At 43.4% G+C, this 18,504-nt stretch overlaps 1 protein-coding gene across 1 annotated transcript in view; it reads right to left on the bottom strand.

Annotated features, from left to right (window-relative positions):
• The window catches only part of LOC142665909 (uncharacterized), a 29,602-nt gene extending 11,432 nt beyond the window's left edge, over positions 1 to 18,170 (bottom strand). The window contains exons 1-4 of the mRNA XM_075845754.1: positions 17,782 to 18,170; positions 4,898 to 5,061; positions 4,257 to 4,430; positions 2,459 to 2,582 (exon numbers count right to left, since the gene is read on the bottom strand). Coding sequence (XP_075701869.1) covers positions 2,459 to 2,582; positions 4,257 to 4,430; positions 4,898 to 4,975 — 376 coding nt within the window. The 5' untranslated portion in view covers positions 4,976 to 5,061; positions 17,782 to 18,170. The remainder of the gene's footprint in view (positions 1 to 2,458; positions 2,583 to 4,256; positions 4,431 to 4,897; positions 5,062 to 17,781) is intronic.
• Between the last annotated feature and the right edge of the window lie 334 nt (positions 18,171 to 18,504).

The raw sequence follows: 18,504 nt of genomic DNA, 5'->3' as shown, positions 1-18,504 counted from the left end.
GTGCTGCTGACGTCATTGTCCATATATGGATAGTGACAACAGTGGCTTCTCCAGTAGCGGAATCCCCAGCCAGAGTGTCAGCCAGGGATTCCTCTCCCAGAGAGAGCCACTAACGTCACTGTCCAAATGGACAGTGACTTTAGGGGCTCCCACTAGAAGCGGAATTCCGCTCCTAGACTCAGTTCAGGTGGCGCTATCTACAGTAGTTGGTGCGATGATATCTACAGCGGGGGGTTGCTATCTGCAGAGATGGTGGCCCTATCTACAGCGGGGATGGAGAGATGGTGGGGGCTCCCTCTAGGAGGGGAATCCTCGGCTAGAGTGCAGGCCGGGTTTTTGCAGTCCTGCCTATTACATGCTGCACTCAGATGCACATGTATGGGCAGGTGAAAGGTTCTCTTTAAAGGGGTTTTACTATATCTAAAAAAAAAAAAATGATTCATAGTCTGACACTTTTTTTTTTTTAGCCAAAAATCAATCCACCAAAATACCTTTTGTTAGTTATCCTTTTCTTTCCGTGCTATAAACGTCTGTTCACATCCTTCACTTTGATAGAAATTGCACGCAGGCGAAAAACGCTGCGAAAATCGACGTGCAGGCAGAGGAAAACCTGCCTCAAAATTCCAAACAGAGTTTTGAGGCAGATTTTCTTCCTGCAAAAACTCAGTGTGAACCCAGCCTTAGTGTAGAAGCCACACATGCTCAAAGATGCCGAAGGAACAGGATCTGGTCTACCCCTTCCATCAGTATACAGTGACGTCACCGCACATTGGTCCGGCAGGAAAAAAGAAATATACGGGGCAGCGCCGGAAGTATAAGATTTCAAGACTGGAGACGCATTATGTGCCCGACGCTGGAATCGGGTGGCAGAAAAGGAAATCCAAAAAGTAAGTATATTACAAATTTGATTATTTTTAGAAGTGTAGTGAAATAGAAATTAAGTTTATAGGTTCTGGAAAACCCCTTTAAGGACCGAACCATTTTAGGCTTTAATTAGTTACCGCCGCAGCTAGTTTTGACCTATTTAAGAGAGAACCATTTCTCAAATATGACGTGTCACTTTAAGGCTGAGTTCACAAGCAGTGTATCCGCCCTTTGGTGCAGTTTTTCACCCAGAATGTCCGCTGCGGAAAACCGCATTTCATCCCAGGAGATCACTGCATTCTGCGATTGGCTGCAGCGGCGATAACATGGGATGAAATGTCATCCCAGGAGGAATAAACACAGACTTCTGGGTAAGTATAAGAAAAAAAAATTCTGAGTTGCATTTTTTGCGGCGGATTCTCTGCCATTCCGCCTCAAAAAAAATGTAACAACTGTTATAACTTGCGGGTTTTACCTCCGACTTGAATTCAATGGGAAAACCAGCTACAAATAAGTAGCTTTTACGCAAAGACATTTGACATGCTGTGGAATAAAATTATGCACCGCAGGTCAATTTCTGAGCGTTTTTACCGCTAAGTATTTATGCAGCATGTGGATGAGATTTGTTTAATCTCATTCCCTTTGCAGCTAATGTATTATGCTGCAGATTTTCCGCAACAAATTCCGATGCGGAAAATCCTCAGTATTTACGCAACGTGTGCGCACGGGGCGGATTAGCAGCAGATTTTCTGCAACAGATTTCATTGCAGAAAATTTGCAGCGCTGCAGAGAGAATAGGCAGAAAAGAAGTGCGGTGCAGATTCTCAATCTACAAAAATGTCAATTTCTCTTGTGAAAATGCTGTAGAATTTCCACACAGAAAATTCGGTCGGACGTTCTGCAGTGTTTACGCCGTGTGTGGACGTACCATAAGTGAGAATAAGATTTTACTTAACCAATTGATTGTGAGATTGTTTTTTCGGAACACATTATACTTTATATTAGTGGTAAATTTTGCTCCATACATTCTGTGTTTCGTAGTTAATAAGGTTGAAAAAAGACACAAGTCCATCAAGTCCAACCTATAATCCGACCGTGTTGATCCAAAGGAAGACAAAATCCCCCATGAGGTGGATGACAATTGTCTCATTAGGGGAAAAACTCCTCCACGACTCCAAATCTGGAAATCACAATAAATCCCTGGATCACCGTCCCATCTCCAGAATCTAGTACCCATAACGTGTAATATTAAAGAGAACCTCCGATTATACGGACATTATATAGAAAACAATTATACTACCAGAGTGTGACAATAATCATCTTTCTAAATTACTTGTATTACCAGGTTTACTTCTAACTACAGCACGGACTGCCCATAGTCCGCGCTGCCGGCTGGGCTGCTCATAACTCTGCAATAGGAGACACAGCGACCTGCTCGCCTCCATGGCTCCCGTATCAAGAACGGCTGTCAGCGCTGTGCAATGTAATGTGACCTCTAATGCAGAGCTATGAGCAGCCGGCAGCACGGATCACAGCCTGATCGGAGCTCAGGTATCACACACACATATACATAGATATATCGGTCTCTTCTCACCTTGTGATGTGCGCAGCCGGTAGTTCTCCATCATGACCTCCTCGTACAGATCCTTGTGTCCTTCTAGATACTCCCACTCCTCCATGGAGAAATAGACAGTGACATCCTGACACCTTATAGGAACCTGACACACACAATGATACAGTCATTACCCAGACACCTCCAGTGCGTTTACTTACATAGTTTGTAGGGTTGAAAAAAGACACATGTCCATCAAGTTCAACCAAGGGATGGGAAAGGGGAAGTAAAAAATGTCTACACATAGGAGGTAATATTTTTTTGTTCTAGGAAATTATCTAACCCTTTTTTAAAGCCATCTACTGTAGCTACTGTGACCAGCTCCTGCGGTGACTATTCCATAAATTCACAGTTCTCACAGTAAAGACGGCTTGTCGCCTCTGCCGGTTGAACCTTTCTTTTTCCAGATGGAGGGAGTGTCCCCTTGTTTTTTGAGGGGGTTTTACATGGAACAGGATTTCACCATATTTCTTGTATGTGCCATTCATATATTTATATAAGTTAATCATGTCCCCCCTTAGTCGTCTTTTTTCAAGGCTAAATAGGTTTAGTTCTTTTAATCTTTCCTCATAACTTAGATTCTCCATGCCCCTTATTAGCTTCGTTGCTCTTCTTTGTATTTTTTCCAACTCCAGGGCATCCTTTCTAAGAACTGGAGCCCAGAACTGAACTTCATATTCTAGATGACGCCTCACTAATGCTTTGTAAAGTGGTAATATTACATCCCTGTCCCGTGAGTCCAAGCCTCTTTTAATACACGACAATATCTTGCTGGCCTTTGAAGCAGCTGATTGACATTGAATGCTGTTATTTAACTTATGATTCACAAGTACACCCAGATCCTTCTCAACAAGTGACATCCCCAGTGTAGCTCCCCCTAGGACATATGATGCCTGCAGGTTGTTGGTACCCAGATGCATAACTTTACAATTATCTACATTAAACTTAATTTGCCAAGTGGACGTCCAAACACTCAGTTTGTTTAAATCCGCTTGCAATTCACGAACATCTTTCATTGTCTGAACTATATTACATAGCTTGGTGTCATCTGCAAAAATAGAAATAGTGCTATTAATCCCATCCTCTATATCATTAATAAATAAGTTGAATAATAGTGGTCCCAGCACTGAACCCTGGGGTACACCACTTATAACCAGGGACCATTCAGAGTAGGAATCATTGACCACAACTCTCTGGATACGGTCCTTGAGCCAATTCTCAATCCAATTACAAACTATACTTTCTAAACCTATAGTCCTTAATTTACACATTAGACGTCTATGGGGGACAGTGTCAAATGCCTTTGCAAAGTCCAAAAACACTATATCCACAGCGGCCCCTCTGTCTAGGCTTCTGCTCATTGAAGAAGCGTTACCAAAAAATACACCTGGGAACCTCACTGAACCCAAGAATGTGCTGGTAATGGTCTTGACCACAGATGCTGAACTGGCCACCCAGGGGCACATGTGGCCCCCATGTGCCTGAAGTGCAGCCCTTAGGGGAAAGTAAATTCATATGGCTACCCAGGATAATGATGAAGAGTGCTGCTATAGTCCTATACGCTGAGTGGTCCACCTAACCATAAAAAACAGAAGCCGACACATGGGGCATAGTTTTCTGGCACACTGCCCTCTTCCGTTGTCCAGCGCCGATGTGTGCTTGGTGGTGCTGTACACAGGGAGAGAGAGCGGCGCTCAATTATGTGCTTGGCTGCACTGGTCATCAGGTTAAAGAGCAGTATGTTTACTGTAGAATTTCCCAGCATTCCCAGCAGTGTCACCTCTCCAGTCAGCAGCTCAGTCATCTTGTAGATCAGTTCTAAGATCTTCTTCTCATGTATCCGGGAGTGAGGGGGAGGCTTTGTGATGGGGCTCTGACTACTGCTCCATCCTCCTGACTCATGGATGATGGGAGTCGTACAGTCACCCGATGTCTTCTTCATTATTGTGTACTCCTGTGTATAGAGAGAGACATTTAGAGAACTGAACACAGTATTCCCCTCTCAGTAGAAAGAGGGAGATTGTGACCCCGCTGTATAGAGCTCTAGTGACCCCACATCTGTAATACTGGAGACCTCACCTACAAAAAGACATTGAGGAAATAGAACGAGGCCAAAACTCAAAAGGAAATAATATTGGAGGCGACTAGATGGACCATGTGCTCTCCTCCTGCCGTCATCTTCTATGTTTCTATATAGATGTCATCCCGATCCTCCTGGTTCCTTGTCATTCTCATTGCTCTACAACAATACTATTGCTGCATTGGTGACATGACACATAACTGACCATATTGGTGGCTGATCTTCAGCTTCTTGACGTCACTTGGAAGGTCTGGACGCTGTTATACAGGACACTGGATTCTTCCTATTATGTATTGTCCCTTCCCTATGTGTGACTTGTTCTATAATGTAGAAAAGTTTACCTCTCCGCTCAACAGGTAGATGATCTCCAAGGTGAAGTCTAATATTCTTCTGCTCATCTCATTCCTGTCCTTGTCCATCCTTGGTGGGTCATTCAGGAGAAGGAACGTTGTGGAGGAGAAGATGAGAAAACTGGAGGAACTGGAGGATCTAGTACTGCAGACATCTTTATGAAGAAAGGAGAAGATGGAAATCATACAGGGGACAACATCATGTGTGACATACAGAACCTCACTTATTGATCATTGAGAGAAACATCTTCTCAGAGCCGTCACCACATGGAATAAAGGGGTATTCCCAACACAGACATTTCTCCCCAGGATATGCTAGAAATGTCTGATAGATGCGGCTCCACCTCTGGCCGTGCTCGGCTGTTTCTGGAACTCCTATACAAGTGAATGGAGAGAGTCGTGCACATGTGTGGTCACCTCTCCATTCATTCTCCACCTGGATGTAGTCATCACCTCACCAGGCGGGTCGAGGGACCCCCGTTCTCCACATAGAGGTGGGACCACCATATATCAGACATTTATGGCATATCTCTCAGGTGAGAAGAGTAAAATCCCACCCCCCCCAGACAATGTAGACCTTACTCCTGACAACCTGACACATGGCGGCTACAGGGGAGACATTGCTGACAACTCACAAGACGTGGTGCACACTATGAAGTCAGTGTTTTATATGAACTGTGAGGTTCTGCAGCAGCTGAGGTGATATTATATATAAAGGGGTCATGCAGTGTGATCTCTTATCATCATGTTATAGCGCAGGTGAAGCGGTGCAGAGTGATACATTGTTTTGTGGCATAAGATTCAGTATAAACTTCGAGTTTACTCATTTAACCCCTTCCTGCACAGGACATTTACGGCTCAGGAGTTGTTCACATGTCATAGAGAAGACCTGACACCTGCTGTAAGGCTGGAAACCTGAAAGAACTACAATTACAACCGTTTAACTACTTAGATGCCATGGTCTATAGCGACTGCGGAATCTAAGCTGTAAGAAAGAGGGGGTGGTCCTCTCTGACAACTCATCGGCCCCTCACGACATGATCACGGTTTATAGATGGTTGTCCTGGTGGCCTGGGAGGGTAATGAAGGTCTGCAATATACTGCGATACATTAGTATTACAGTGTATTGTACCATAGATCTAATCATCACTAGCTCAAGTCCCCCAGAACAGTGTCGTGGAAATCCATCGCTCAAAATATATTAGACTGAAATTTATACGAGTACAAACAGACTCTCAAGGCCAGACTACATTAGTCAGTATCCTAATTAGGATATTTCACCGATATATATCGAGAGAGGAGAACAAAAACACACAGACACTCTGATATGTTCAAAATGCTCCTCTGAAGGATTTATTATCAGACTCAAACTGTTAAACTGAAATTCAGAAGGGGTGTAGGCTTGAGGTAAACCAATCAGAGACAATGTAACAATATTTGTTATTCAGTAAAAAGCATACAATAAAATACATCCCAGATACATCATTATAATTCTTCACACATCAGGTTTTGCAGGTGTCTAATCTCTTTTGGACAGAATGTCCTCGTGGAGATGGGGGGAGACCTTCCCTCACGCATACTTGCCACCCTCCCATCTCCCTCCCTGTCCATCTTCGCATGGGAACCAAGGTCAAAGATAAAACATACGAAATCAACATTACTTGTATTAAAGGAACAATGACTTTTCTATTCACTACAATAAAACCAAGATGGGAACTCCAGACAAGATGGCTGCTGCACGAAACTAAATCATTTACACATTATCATCACTTTCACATATTACATATCTTAGTAATTCGGCCTCCTGCTTGATAATTCACAATGTAATTTCATACAGAGAATATAAGCAAATAAATCATCCTTCACAATAGTAATAAAAAATGTTTAAATAGTTAAAGTTCTTATTTATGTATAAAAGATAAAAAAATATTTAGAAAAAACCTCAAAACACCCTTTACCCATTTTTTTTAAAAGTAATGTAAAAAAACAAAAGAATAAACAAACTGGTATTACCGCATCCGTAAAAGTCAGAATGATTACAATATAATACTATTTACCCACACGGTGAACGGCGTAAAAAACACAAAAACAACAAATAAAAAATACTAGCAGCCCTGATTTTTTTTAAAAAAACGATTATAAAATTATCAAAAACTGGAGCTTGTCCCACAAAAAATAAGCCCTCACTCCGCTACATCGACAGAAAAATAAAAAAGTTCTCGCTCTGAGTATACAGTTGCCGACATTTTTTTTTTCCAGGGACACTTAGGGTGTGGCTTCTTTGGTGGGTGTGTCTCATGGGTTGTGGCTTATCGGGTGGGTGTGGCTAACAGGGGCGTGACTTTCTTATCAGAATTTCTGCATTTAAATAAACAAACAAAAATGTATGCACTAGTTTGGCTGACAACTACTATGGTGGCCGGTATCTGTCTGGTTACTGGGTTGTTTACAGGAAGGTGATGTCTCACTTTATCACTAGGGCTAGGTGATATGTGCTGATCACTGGTAGTGTAAAAACCAGCGTAGATAGTGCCACACTCAGTGTAGATGGTGCTCCACATTGCCCCCAGGAGATAGTGTCACGCACTGCTTCCTGTAGATAATGCCATGAGTGCCCTCTGTAGATAATGCCAAAGTGCTCCCTGTGGTTAATGCCACACACACACCGCCTTGTAGATAGTGCCACACACAGCCCCCTGTAGACAGCGCCACATACAGACCCTTGTAGTTATCGTCACACACACCCACTTGTAGATAGTGTCACATACAGCCCCCTGTAAATAGTGCCACACACACCGCACCGTGTATAGTGCCACACACAGCCCCGTGTAAATAGTGACACACATACACCCCGCCCTGTACATAGTGCCACACACACACACCCTCTTGTAGATAGTGCCACACACACCATCTTGTAGATAGTGCCACATACATCCCCCCTATAGATAGTGCCACACACAGCCTCCCTGTAGATAGTGCCACACACAGCCCCCTGTAGACCGTGCCACACACAGCCCCCTGTAGACCGTGCCACACGCAGCCCCCCTGTAGATAGCCCCATACACAGCCTCCCTGTAGATAGTGCTTAACACAGTACCCTGTAGTTAGTGCCACACACAGCCCCGTGTAGATAGCGCCGCACACCGCCCCATGTAGATAGTAGGGTTGTCACGATACCAGAATTTGGACTTCGATACCGATACTTCGAGTAGTCTTGCGATACTCGATACCAAAATGATACTTTGCAAAAAAAAAAGTTCTTCAATTTTCTGATGTGAGGCACATGGTGTGATGAATTTTTAACCTTAATAGTAATTAACCCCATCATGTTCTTCAGTCACAATGGAAAATATGAGGTACATGATGGGGTTAATCAGTAGCATTGTGAGGCACATGGAAGTTCAAAATTCGTAACACCTCGTGCCTCACATTAATAAGTGAAAGGGTTTTATTTTATTTTTTAACAGCGTAAATATCATAAATGACGCTATTAACTTGTTATTACGGTTGCGACTATACCGAATATGTATATATTTTATGTATTGAGACTTTTATTATAATGTTTATTAGAAAAGCTGTGTATTTTCTTTCCTTTTTTTTATTTAACATTTAATTTTTTTACTTTTTTATTTTAAAATTTTAACCCCTTTGGGACGAAGCCATTTTTTGATTTTTCATTTTTGTTTTTCACATAACTTTTTTATTTTTCCATCAATAGAGTGGTGTGAAGGCTTATTTTTTCCGGGAGGAATTGTAGTTTATTTAGGTAAGATTTATAGTTCCATATAATGTACAGGGAAACGAAAAAAAATTCTTTGCGAGTTGAAAATGTTTTGTGTCCCCACATTCTGAGAGCCATAACTTTTTTATTTTTTCGTAGATTGTGCGGTGTGAGGGCTTATTTTTTGCGGGACGAGCTGTAGTTTTTATCGGTACCCTTTTTTGGTACGTTTAACTTTTTGATCACTTTTTATTACATTTTTTTTTAATGCAGACTTTTACGGACGCAGCGATACCAATTTTGTTAACTTTTTTATTTTTTTACATTATTTTAGGGGGAAAAGATTTTTTTTAACTTTTAATATTTGTGGGTTTTTTTCACTACTAAAACCTTTTTTTTTACTTTTTTCACATACTTTATTAGCCCCCCCTAGGGGCAATATACAATATACTGCAATACTAACGTATTGCAGTTTATCATCATTTTTACAGACATCTGTTAACCCCTTAAGGACGCAGCCTAGTTTTGGCCTTAAGGCTCAGAGCCCATTTTTCAAATCTGACATATTTCACTTTATGTGGTAATAACGTCGGAATGCTTAAACCTACACAAGCGATTCTGAGATTGTTTTCTCGTGACACATTGGGCTTCATGTTCGTGGTAAAATTTGGTCGATATATTCAGTGTTTATTGGTGAAAAATTGCAAAATTTAGAGAAAATTTTGAAAAAATTGCATTTTTCAGAATTTAAATGCACCTGCTTGTAAAACAGACGGTTATACCACCCAAAATAGTTACTAGTTCACATTTCCCATATGTCTACTTTAGATTGGCATCGTTTTTTGAACATTCTTTTATTTTTCTTGGACGTTACAAGGCTTAGAACATAAACAGCATTTTCTCATATTTTTAAGAAAATTTCAAAAGCCTTTTTTTTAAGGTACCTCTTGAGTTCTGAAGTGGCTTTGTGGGGCCTATGTATTAGAAACCCTGATAAAACACCCCATTTTAAAAACTAGACCCCTCAAAGTATTCAAAACAGCAGTTAGAAAGTTTTTTAACCCTTCAGGCATTTCACAGGAATTAAAGCAAAGTGGAGGTGAAATTTGCAAATTTCATTTTTCTTGCTGAATTTCAATTTTATTCATTTTTTTTTCTGTAACAGAGAAGGTTTTACCAGAGAAACACTACTAAATATGTATTTTCCAGATTCTGCAGTTTTTAGAAATGTCCCACATGTGGCCCTACTGCGCTCGTGGACTAAAAGACAAGCCCTAGAAGCAAAGAAGCACCTAGTGCATTTTGAGTCCTCTTTTTTATTAGAATATATTTTAGGCAGCATGCCAGGTTTGAAGAGGTGTTGAGGTGTCAAAACAGTAGGAATCCCCCAATAGTGACCCCATTTTGGAAACTACACCCCTCAAGGAATTCATTTAGGGTTGTTGTTACCATTTTGACCGCACATTTTTTTCACAGCACGTATTTGAATTGGGCTCTGAAATGAAAAAAAATTCATTTTTTCCAATAAAATGTCATTTGTGATCAAAATTTCTTATTTTCACAGGGAACAAAATACCCCATTTTGTTGCCCAATTTGTCCTTAGTGTGGCAGTACCCCATTTATGGTGATAAACTGCCGTTTGGGCCCATGGGAGGGCTCAGAAGGAAAGGAGCGCTATATGTTTGTTGGAGTCCAGATTTTGTTGGATTGGTTTTCGGGTGCCATGTCGCATTTGCAGAGCCTCAGAGGTATCAAAGCAATGGAAACCCACCAAAAGTGACCCCATTTTGGAAACTACACCCCTCAAGGAATTCATTTATGGTTGTTGTTAGCATTTTGACCGCACAGTTTTTTCACAGCACCTATTTCAATTGGGCTGTGACATTAAAAAAATGTCATTTTTTCCAATAAGATGTAATTTTTTACCAAAATTTCTTATTTTCACAGGGAACAAAATACTCAATTTTGTTACCCAATTTCTCCTGAGTGCATCAATACCCCATTTGTGGCAATAAACTGCCGTTTGGGCCCATGGGAGGCCTCAGAAGGGAAGGAGCACTGTGTGTTCTTTGGAGTACAGATTTTGCTGGTTTGGTTTTCGTGTGCCATGTCGCATTTGCAGAGCCCCAGAGGTATCAAAGCAATGGAAACCCACCAGAAGTGACCCCATTTTGGAAACTACACCCCTCAAGGAATTCATTTATGGGTAATGTGACCATTTAGACCCCATAGTTTCTTCACAGAACTTATTTGAATTGGGCTGGGAATGAAAACAAAATTATTTTTGTCAAATAATATGTAGTTTTGGCTGAAAATTTATTATTTTCACAAGAAACAAAATACCCCATTCTGTTGCGCAATTTGTTCTGAGTGCCGCAATACCCCATTTGTTGTGATAAACTGCCGTTTGGGCCCATGGGAGGGCTCAGAAGGAAAGGACCACCATTTGGCCTACTCGGGATTTTCTAGTGCGAAGTCATGTATGCAGAAGCCCCTGAGGTACCAGTACAGTTGAAACCCGCAAGAAGTGACCCCGTTTTAAAAACTACACCCTTAAGGCATTCATCTAGAGGTGTAGTGACCATTTTGACCGGAGACCTACACCCCATAAACTGTAATGTGGGTTCTCCCGGGTATGGCAATACCCTACATGTGGCTGTTATCAGCTGCCTGGACACACAGCAGGGCCCAGAGGGGAAAGACGAGGGGGGATAAGCTGTGCGGAGTGCATCAGGGTAAGTAAAATTGGGGTAAATTATAAACCAAGGGATGTATGATAAATTTTAAAACACTTTCATACAGAGCTCTGGTTATTCGGGACACGTGTCACATTGATATATTGTGTCATCCCTTATCCCCCTCTTATAGCAGACTTTGCACCTCTTTTGACTTTTTCCCTTCTTGCCAGTTTGGTGAACTTCCCCTGGAAAGTGTTGCCCTGGTACGATGCGTGTGGGCTCGCTTCCAGAAGTACTGGGTGCCCCCCCTTCTTGGTCCCTAAAGATTAGGTTCTTGATAATCACCTCTTGAAATTCCAGGAAAGTTCCCGTCTGGCCTGCACATCGACGTAGCATGTACGCATTGTACAAAGCCATCTGTATGATGTGCCCGGCCAGCTTCTTATACCTCACCGCATGGCGCTGTAGGGCTTCAGGGCTTGATCTTACAAGTCCATCCCTCCCATGTACCTATTGTAGTCCAGGATGCAGTCTGGTTTGGGGGTGGCCTTTCCTTCATATATCCTAAACCTGTAGGTATACCCTGATGCACTCTCACAGCTTATACATCTTCACGCCATACCTTGCCCTCTTACCCGGCAGGTACTCGCGGAATTGAACCCTCCCTTTAAAATGTACCAGGGACTCATCAATAGAAATACACTTCTCGGGGGTGTATGCTTGGGAAAACCGGGCACTGGAACGGTCTAATAGGGGTCTCCGTTTATACAAACGGTCAAAACTGGGGTCATCTCGGGGTGGGCACGGCTCATTATCAGTATAATGTAAGAAGCAAAGTATTGCCTCATTTATTTATTTTTTTAGGTTCCAGTTCAGTTCTGAAGTTGCTTTGAGGGGCCCATATATTAGAAACCCCTATCAAATACCCCATTTTAGAAACTAGACCCCTCAAAGTATTCACAACAGCATGTAGAAAGTTTATGAACCCTTTAGGTGTTTCACAAAAATTTAGAGCAAAGTAGAGGTGAAATTTACATTTTTTTTTGTCAGAAAATCCTCTTTATACCATTTTTTTTATAACACAAAAGGATTTATCACAGAAACGCAACTTAATATTTATTGCCCAGATTCTGCAGTTTTGAGAAATATCCCACATGTGGCCCTCGGGCGGTAATGGCCTGAAGCACCGGCCTCCGAATCAAAGGAGCACCCAGTGGATTTTGAGGCCTCTTTTTTATTAGGCACCATGTCCGGTTTGAAGAGGTCTTGTGGTGCCAAAACATTGGGAACCCCCCAAAAGTGACCCCAATTTGGAAACTAGACCCCTTGAGGAATCCATTGTAGTTTTCTTGGGGTGCATGCGGCTTTTTGATCAGTTTTTATTCTATTTTTAGGTGGCGTGGTGACTAAAAAACAGCAATTCTACTATTGTTTTTTTTTTCGTTTTTTTTTTACAGCGTTCACCGTGCGCTATAAATGACATATTCACTTTATTCTGCGGGGCGATACGATTACGGCGATACCAGATGTTTATAGTTTTTTTTTATGTCTTATGGCGTTTGCACAATAAAATACGTTTTGTAAACAATCATTCACTTTTTGTGTTGCCTTATTCTAAGAGGCAGAACTTTTTTATTTTTTAATCAATAAAGCCGTGCGAGGACTTATTTTTTGCGTAACGAACTGTAGTTTCGATCAGGACCATTTTTCGGTACATGCGACTTTTTGATCTCTTTTTATTCCATTTTTTGGGAGGTGAAGTGACCAAACAATTGTGATTGTGGTTCGGTTTATTATTATTTTATTTTACGGCGTTCACCGTGCGGGATAAATAATGAAATAATTTTGTAGTTCAGGCCGTTACGGACGCGGCGATACCAATTATGTATAGTTTATTTGTTTGTTTATATATTTTTATTAATAATAAAGGACTGATAAGGGAAAAGGGGGGATTTTTACTTTTATTACTTTTAAATCTTTTATTTTCTAATTTTTACACATCTTTTTTTAACTTTTTTTTCACTTTATTACTTTGTCCTACTAGGGGACATGAGGGCAGGAGGCTCTGATCGCTATTCTAATACACTGCACTACATGCGTAGTGCAGTGTATTAGAACTGTCAGCTACTCACTGACAGCAAGCATAGTGGGTCCTGACGTTGTCAGGACCCACTAGGCTTCCGTCTATGGCATAGCCGGACGCCATTGTTTGGTGTCCGGTTGCCATAGTCACCATCGCTGGCCGCTATCGCGTAGCAGGCCGGCGATGGCAGCTTAACCCCTAAAAAGCCGCGATCTCTATAGAACGCGGCTTTTAAGGGGTTAATCAGCGGGGACACAGCGATCGGTCCCCGCTGTTGGAGCTGTGACAGCTGCTGAACAAGACAGCAGCGTCACAGCTCCTGTATGTGTCGGGAGGACGGCCGAAACGGCCGTTACTCCCGAGACGTACTATTACGGCATGGAGCGCGAACGATACAGCTGCCATGGAGCGGGAAGGGGTTAAAGCTCTGTCACCAGATTATAAGTGCCCTATCTCCTACATAACGTGATCGGCGCTGTAATGTAGATAACAACAGTGGTTTTTATTTTGAAAAATGATCATTTTTTGAGCAAGTTATGAGCAATTTTAGATTTATGCTAATTACTTTCTTAATGACCAACTGGGCGTGTTTTTACTTTTGAACAAGTTGGTGTTGTACAGAGGAGTGTATGAGGCTGACCAATCAGTGTCCTACACTTCTCATTGTTCCAGCCCAGCTTCTTTCACTGCACAATCACACTGTAAGGGCTTATTCAGACGAACGTTAAATACGTCCGTGCAACGCGCGTGATTTACACGCGCGTCGCACGCACCTATATTAGTCCGCTGCGTAAAACTCACGACAGGTCCGTTCTTTATGCGGATTTCGCGCATCACGCACCCATTGAAGTCAATGGGTGCGTGAAAATCACGCACACCACACGGTAGCACTTCCGTGGGACGCGCGTGATTCGCGCAACAGCAGTGAAAAGGATGAATGAAAACAGAAATGCACCACGTGCTTTTCTGTCTACAAACATCCAAACAGACTGTCATAATGATGGCGGCTGCGCGAAAATCACGCAGCCGCGCATCATATGGTGATGACACACGGAGCTGCTAAGTGCCTTTTGCGCTCGCAAAACGCAGCGTTTTTTGCGTGCGCAACCGCACACGCTCGTGTGAATCCGGCCTTACAATGAGAAGTGTATGACACTGATTGGTCACTGATTGGTCAGCGTCATACACTCCTCTATACAACGCCCAGTTGGTAAAAAGTAAAAACACGCCCAGTTGGTCATTAAGAAAGTAATTAGCATAAATCAAAAATTGCTTATAACTTGTTACAAAATTATTGTTTTTCAAAATAAAAAAACACTACTGTCTACATTACAGCGCCGATCACATTATGTAGGAGATAGGGCACTTCTAATCTGGTGACAGAGCCTCTTTAAGCCCAACCACAGGCAGGGCTTAGCAGAGGCAGAGTGAAAGCAGTCCTGGGGACCTTCATTAGGCCCCTGGGCTGCCATAACAACCGTCGTCCGTCCCCCAATCTCACTCCCGAGGGGCGATGAGTTGTCGGAGGGGGCCGCCACCTTCTTTTCAAAGCCTCTGATGCTGCGGTTGCGATTGACAGAAGCATTTGAGGGGTTAAACAGCCAGGAGCAGTGCGATCGCTGCTCCCGGCTGTTAGTCCCGGGTGTCCGCTGTCAAATACAGCCGACACCCGCAGAACATGGAGCGCACTCCGTGCGTGAGCGCGCTCCAAACATCACCCCCCCCCGCACCCGTACGTAATGGCACGTGAGGTTGCGCGAAGGGGTTAATGTACTGGCATATATCTATATACTGATAGTACACAGGCAGTTGTTAAGACGTACCCAAGTATGCCCTAACAACAGGAAATATGGTCAGACAGCCCTGGGGTCCTTTAATGGACCCTGGGCTGTCTGCTCATATATGGTATGTCCCTCGATCGCGTCACAGGGAATCCAAAGGGCATCCCCCCTTCTCATTTTCCCCTTGAATGCTGCTGTCAGCTTTGATCGCAGCATTCAGGGGAATAGCGGCGGAGATGAGGTTTCTCTGATCTCCGCCGTTAGAGCAGGGCTACGGCTGTGTAATACAGCCATTGCCCCACTCCTGACAATAAGTGCGTGCGCGTGGTCAGTATGAGGTGATGCGGACGGCGTTGCATTAATGAGAGGCGGAGCAAGCACTGAAGGCAGAACATGGGAGTGTTTTGTAGTGCGCCTGCCATGCTCGGTCTTCAGTGCCGGCGCTCATTGGTGCAGCGCCGGCCGCATCACCTCATGCTTACCGCGCGCGCACACTTGTCAGGAGCGGGGCAATGGCTGTATTACACAGCCACATCCCCACTCTGGCTACATTCAGCTTAGTATCGAAATACATGAATTAACGGTATTGAATAGTTGGAGGATGCACGGCATTGAAATATGCATCGTGCAACCCTAGTAAATAATGCCACACACAGCCCCCTGTAGATAGCGTCACACACAGCCCTCCCTATAAATAGGCCATTGGGGCTCCTCTAAGAGTGGAAACCCCAGCCTGAGGGTTGCCGACGCTCTGGCCAGGGATAGTGAACGGCAGAGCAGGGAGCGGATAGTTTCCTGCTCTGTAATAGTATTCTATTGTGTCTGCGCCCTGAGGATGCAGATACAATTGAATATGGCAGTTGCGGGGACATGTCCGGGACAGTAATTTGGACTTTTGGCAGCTATGAGTATATGGCACAAAATAATATATTTTTTTAACAAAAAGTTTTTCCTATGTAATCGTCGTACTTCACGAAAAAATTATAGAAATTTGGTATCGTCCTGCAAAATATAATCCCTCACACCGCGGCATTGACAGAAAAATAAAAACCTTTATAGATCTGAGAAGATGGAGAGGAAAAAACTAAAACAGAAACTGGCCTGGTGGTTAAGGGGTTAACCTGCGGTGCGGATTATAAACACGCAGGATATCGTATTTATACCGCGGATTCGCTGCGCATTTGTTGCAGAATTTCCCCATTAAGTTCAATGGGAAATTCAAGTTCCACAACAAACGCCATTGTTCCCAGAATCCTCTGCGGCTCCACCGCGTGTTCACAGCAACGCTGCAGGTTACACGTATATAAAAAAGAAGTGTCATGTGACCCCCTGCAGCCAATCACAGGCTGGAGAGGTCACATGTCATTATAGGGGTCTGCTGGACACAGCCGGAAGAAGGGTCGTGTTGCTATGGTAACGCTCGGAGAGGTGAGGAGCGGCCTTGTTGTATTTCTGTAGTAGATATTCAGGAGGATTATACGTCCACCATTTGGGGTGAATATTCGGCCGGATTTCCTTGCGTGTTGTGGGTCGTATTCGCTACGTGTGAACATTCCCTTAAAGGACGAGTGTCACAAAAAAATTTTTTTATATCAATTTGCATTTAGTGTTTTATTATAAAATCTTTTATTTATGTGTGTGTTTTGTGTTTTACTTTTTTATATTTTTTAACTCTTTTTTCTCTATGGGGGTTGCCATTTTTTTTGCCATCTCTGTATGTGTCGATTAACGACACATACAGTGATGGAATTCGGCACACACATCCCCATAGTGAGTGCAAACGGGAGCCGTTCCATCCACTATAGCGTACGCGGTCTGTGTGGGAGTGGCGCATGCGCCGCTCCTACACAGACCAAAAGTCAGGGCTTCGCTAGAGCGAAATCCGGCGCCATGTTCATGTCAACCGGAAGCCGCGGCCAGACTGTGAGATGACGACTTCCGGTCGCGGCTTCCGGACTTGTGTTCTGAAGCAAGCACGAGGAGCGGAGGGAGCAGACCGGAGTGGACGGACCAGAGGGAGCGGCGGCGGCGGCAGGAGCAGGTAAGTTATTTCTGTGTATGTACGTGGTTTACTGTGTGTTTACAACTGTATGTAAACCTACTACACTGTGTGTTAGCTCAAAAAATGGCGACACACAGTGTAGGAGGTTAGACCGTTCAAACCCCTCGTTTATCCCGGCACTAGCCAGGATAAAGGAGGGGGGGATTCTGAGAGCTCACTAGAGCGATTGTGTTTACACCAAATTTGCAGCATAAAGCAATGAGGTTGCTTTACCACATGCAATGCTGCAATTTTGGGAATTGCTCCATCTAGTGACCAGCAGTGGGAAATGTTATAAATTAGAATCTAATTTATAATATTTCCTGACTCGTGAAAAAAATTAAAAAATTTGGGCAGTGTTTAAGCATTCATACACTAACTGTTTAACTAAAAAAAAAGAAACATTTTTTCTAGCGACACATTCCCTTTAAACCGCACGGTGAACGACATTAACAAGAAATGTATAAAAGTCAGTGAATAAGTTGTAAGTAGCGAATATTATGTCATTACAAAATACGACTCGTCCCACAAAACATCCGACCACTACAAAGACCAGAAATAACCACTTACCCCAAAGAGGCCGGCACTGGAGGGGTTAAATATCCCTACTCAGTCGGTGTAGGAGTCCTGTGGGCGGGGTCACTCAATGATTGACAGCTCTCTGTATACACACTCATACAGGGGTGACTGATAACAGAGAGCACACCCGACCTGCGCTGCTCTCTACCTCATACACGGCAATAGCGGAAGGACCTGTGATGACGTCACCACCAAATGACCGGGGAAGGAGGGGCGGAGTTCCGTGGAGAAAAGTGGTGAATGAAGAAACTGATGTCAAGATCACGTGACCACTGCGTAAGGAGGCGGAGCTTAGAAGTCGAAAGAATGAACGATGGATGTAGGACCTGTGACGATAGTCACGGCACATGGGGTCATGAGGATCATGTGATGAAGTTAAAATCGGGGCTAAGCAGTGTAAAATATAATAGCTTATGGCTGACGGACTATGATGACGTCACCACGATGTGACCGGGCAAGAGGGGCGGAGCTTATCAGTGGGGAGAAGTGGTAGACGAAGGACCTGTTATGACGGGACATGAGGGGCGGAGCTCTATGAGGGGGCGGGGCTCCTGTTCTGTGTGGCGAAGTGATGGGTTCAGTGTTTTCTACTATAGGTTTTCAGCAACTGTGTGAGAGCTGGAGCCAGGGACATGCTGGGAGTTGTAGTTCTCTCCTCTTATATCCCTTCCTGTAACGTCCTCTAATATCCATTAACAGTCTGGAAATGCTGGG

This window comes from Rhinoderma darwinii, chromosome 1 (assembly GCF_050947455.1).
Source record: "Rhinoderma darwinii isolate aRhiDar2 chromosome 1, aRhiDar2.hap1, whole genome shotgun sequence".
NCBI lineage: Eukaryota > Metazoa > Chordata > Amphibia > Anura > Rhinodermatidae > Rhinoderma > Rhinoderma darwinii.
This window is presented reverse-complemented; position numbering and strand designations above follow the sequence as displayed.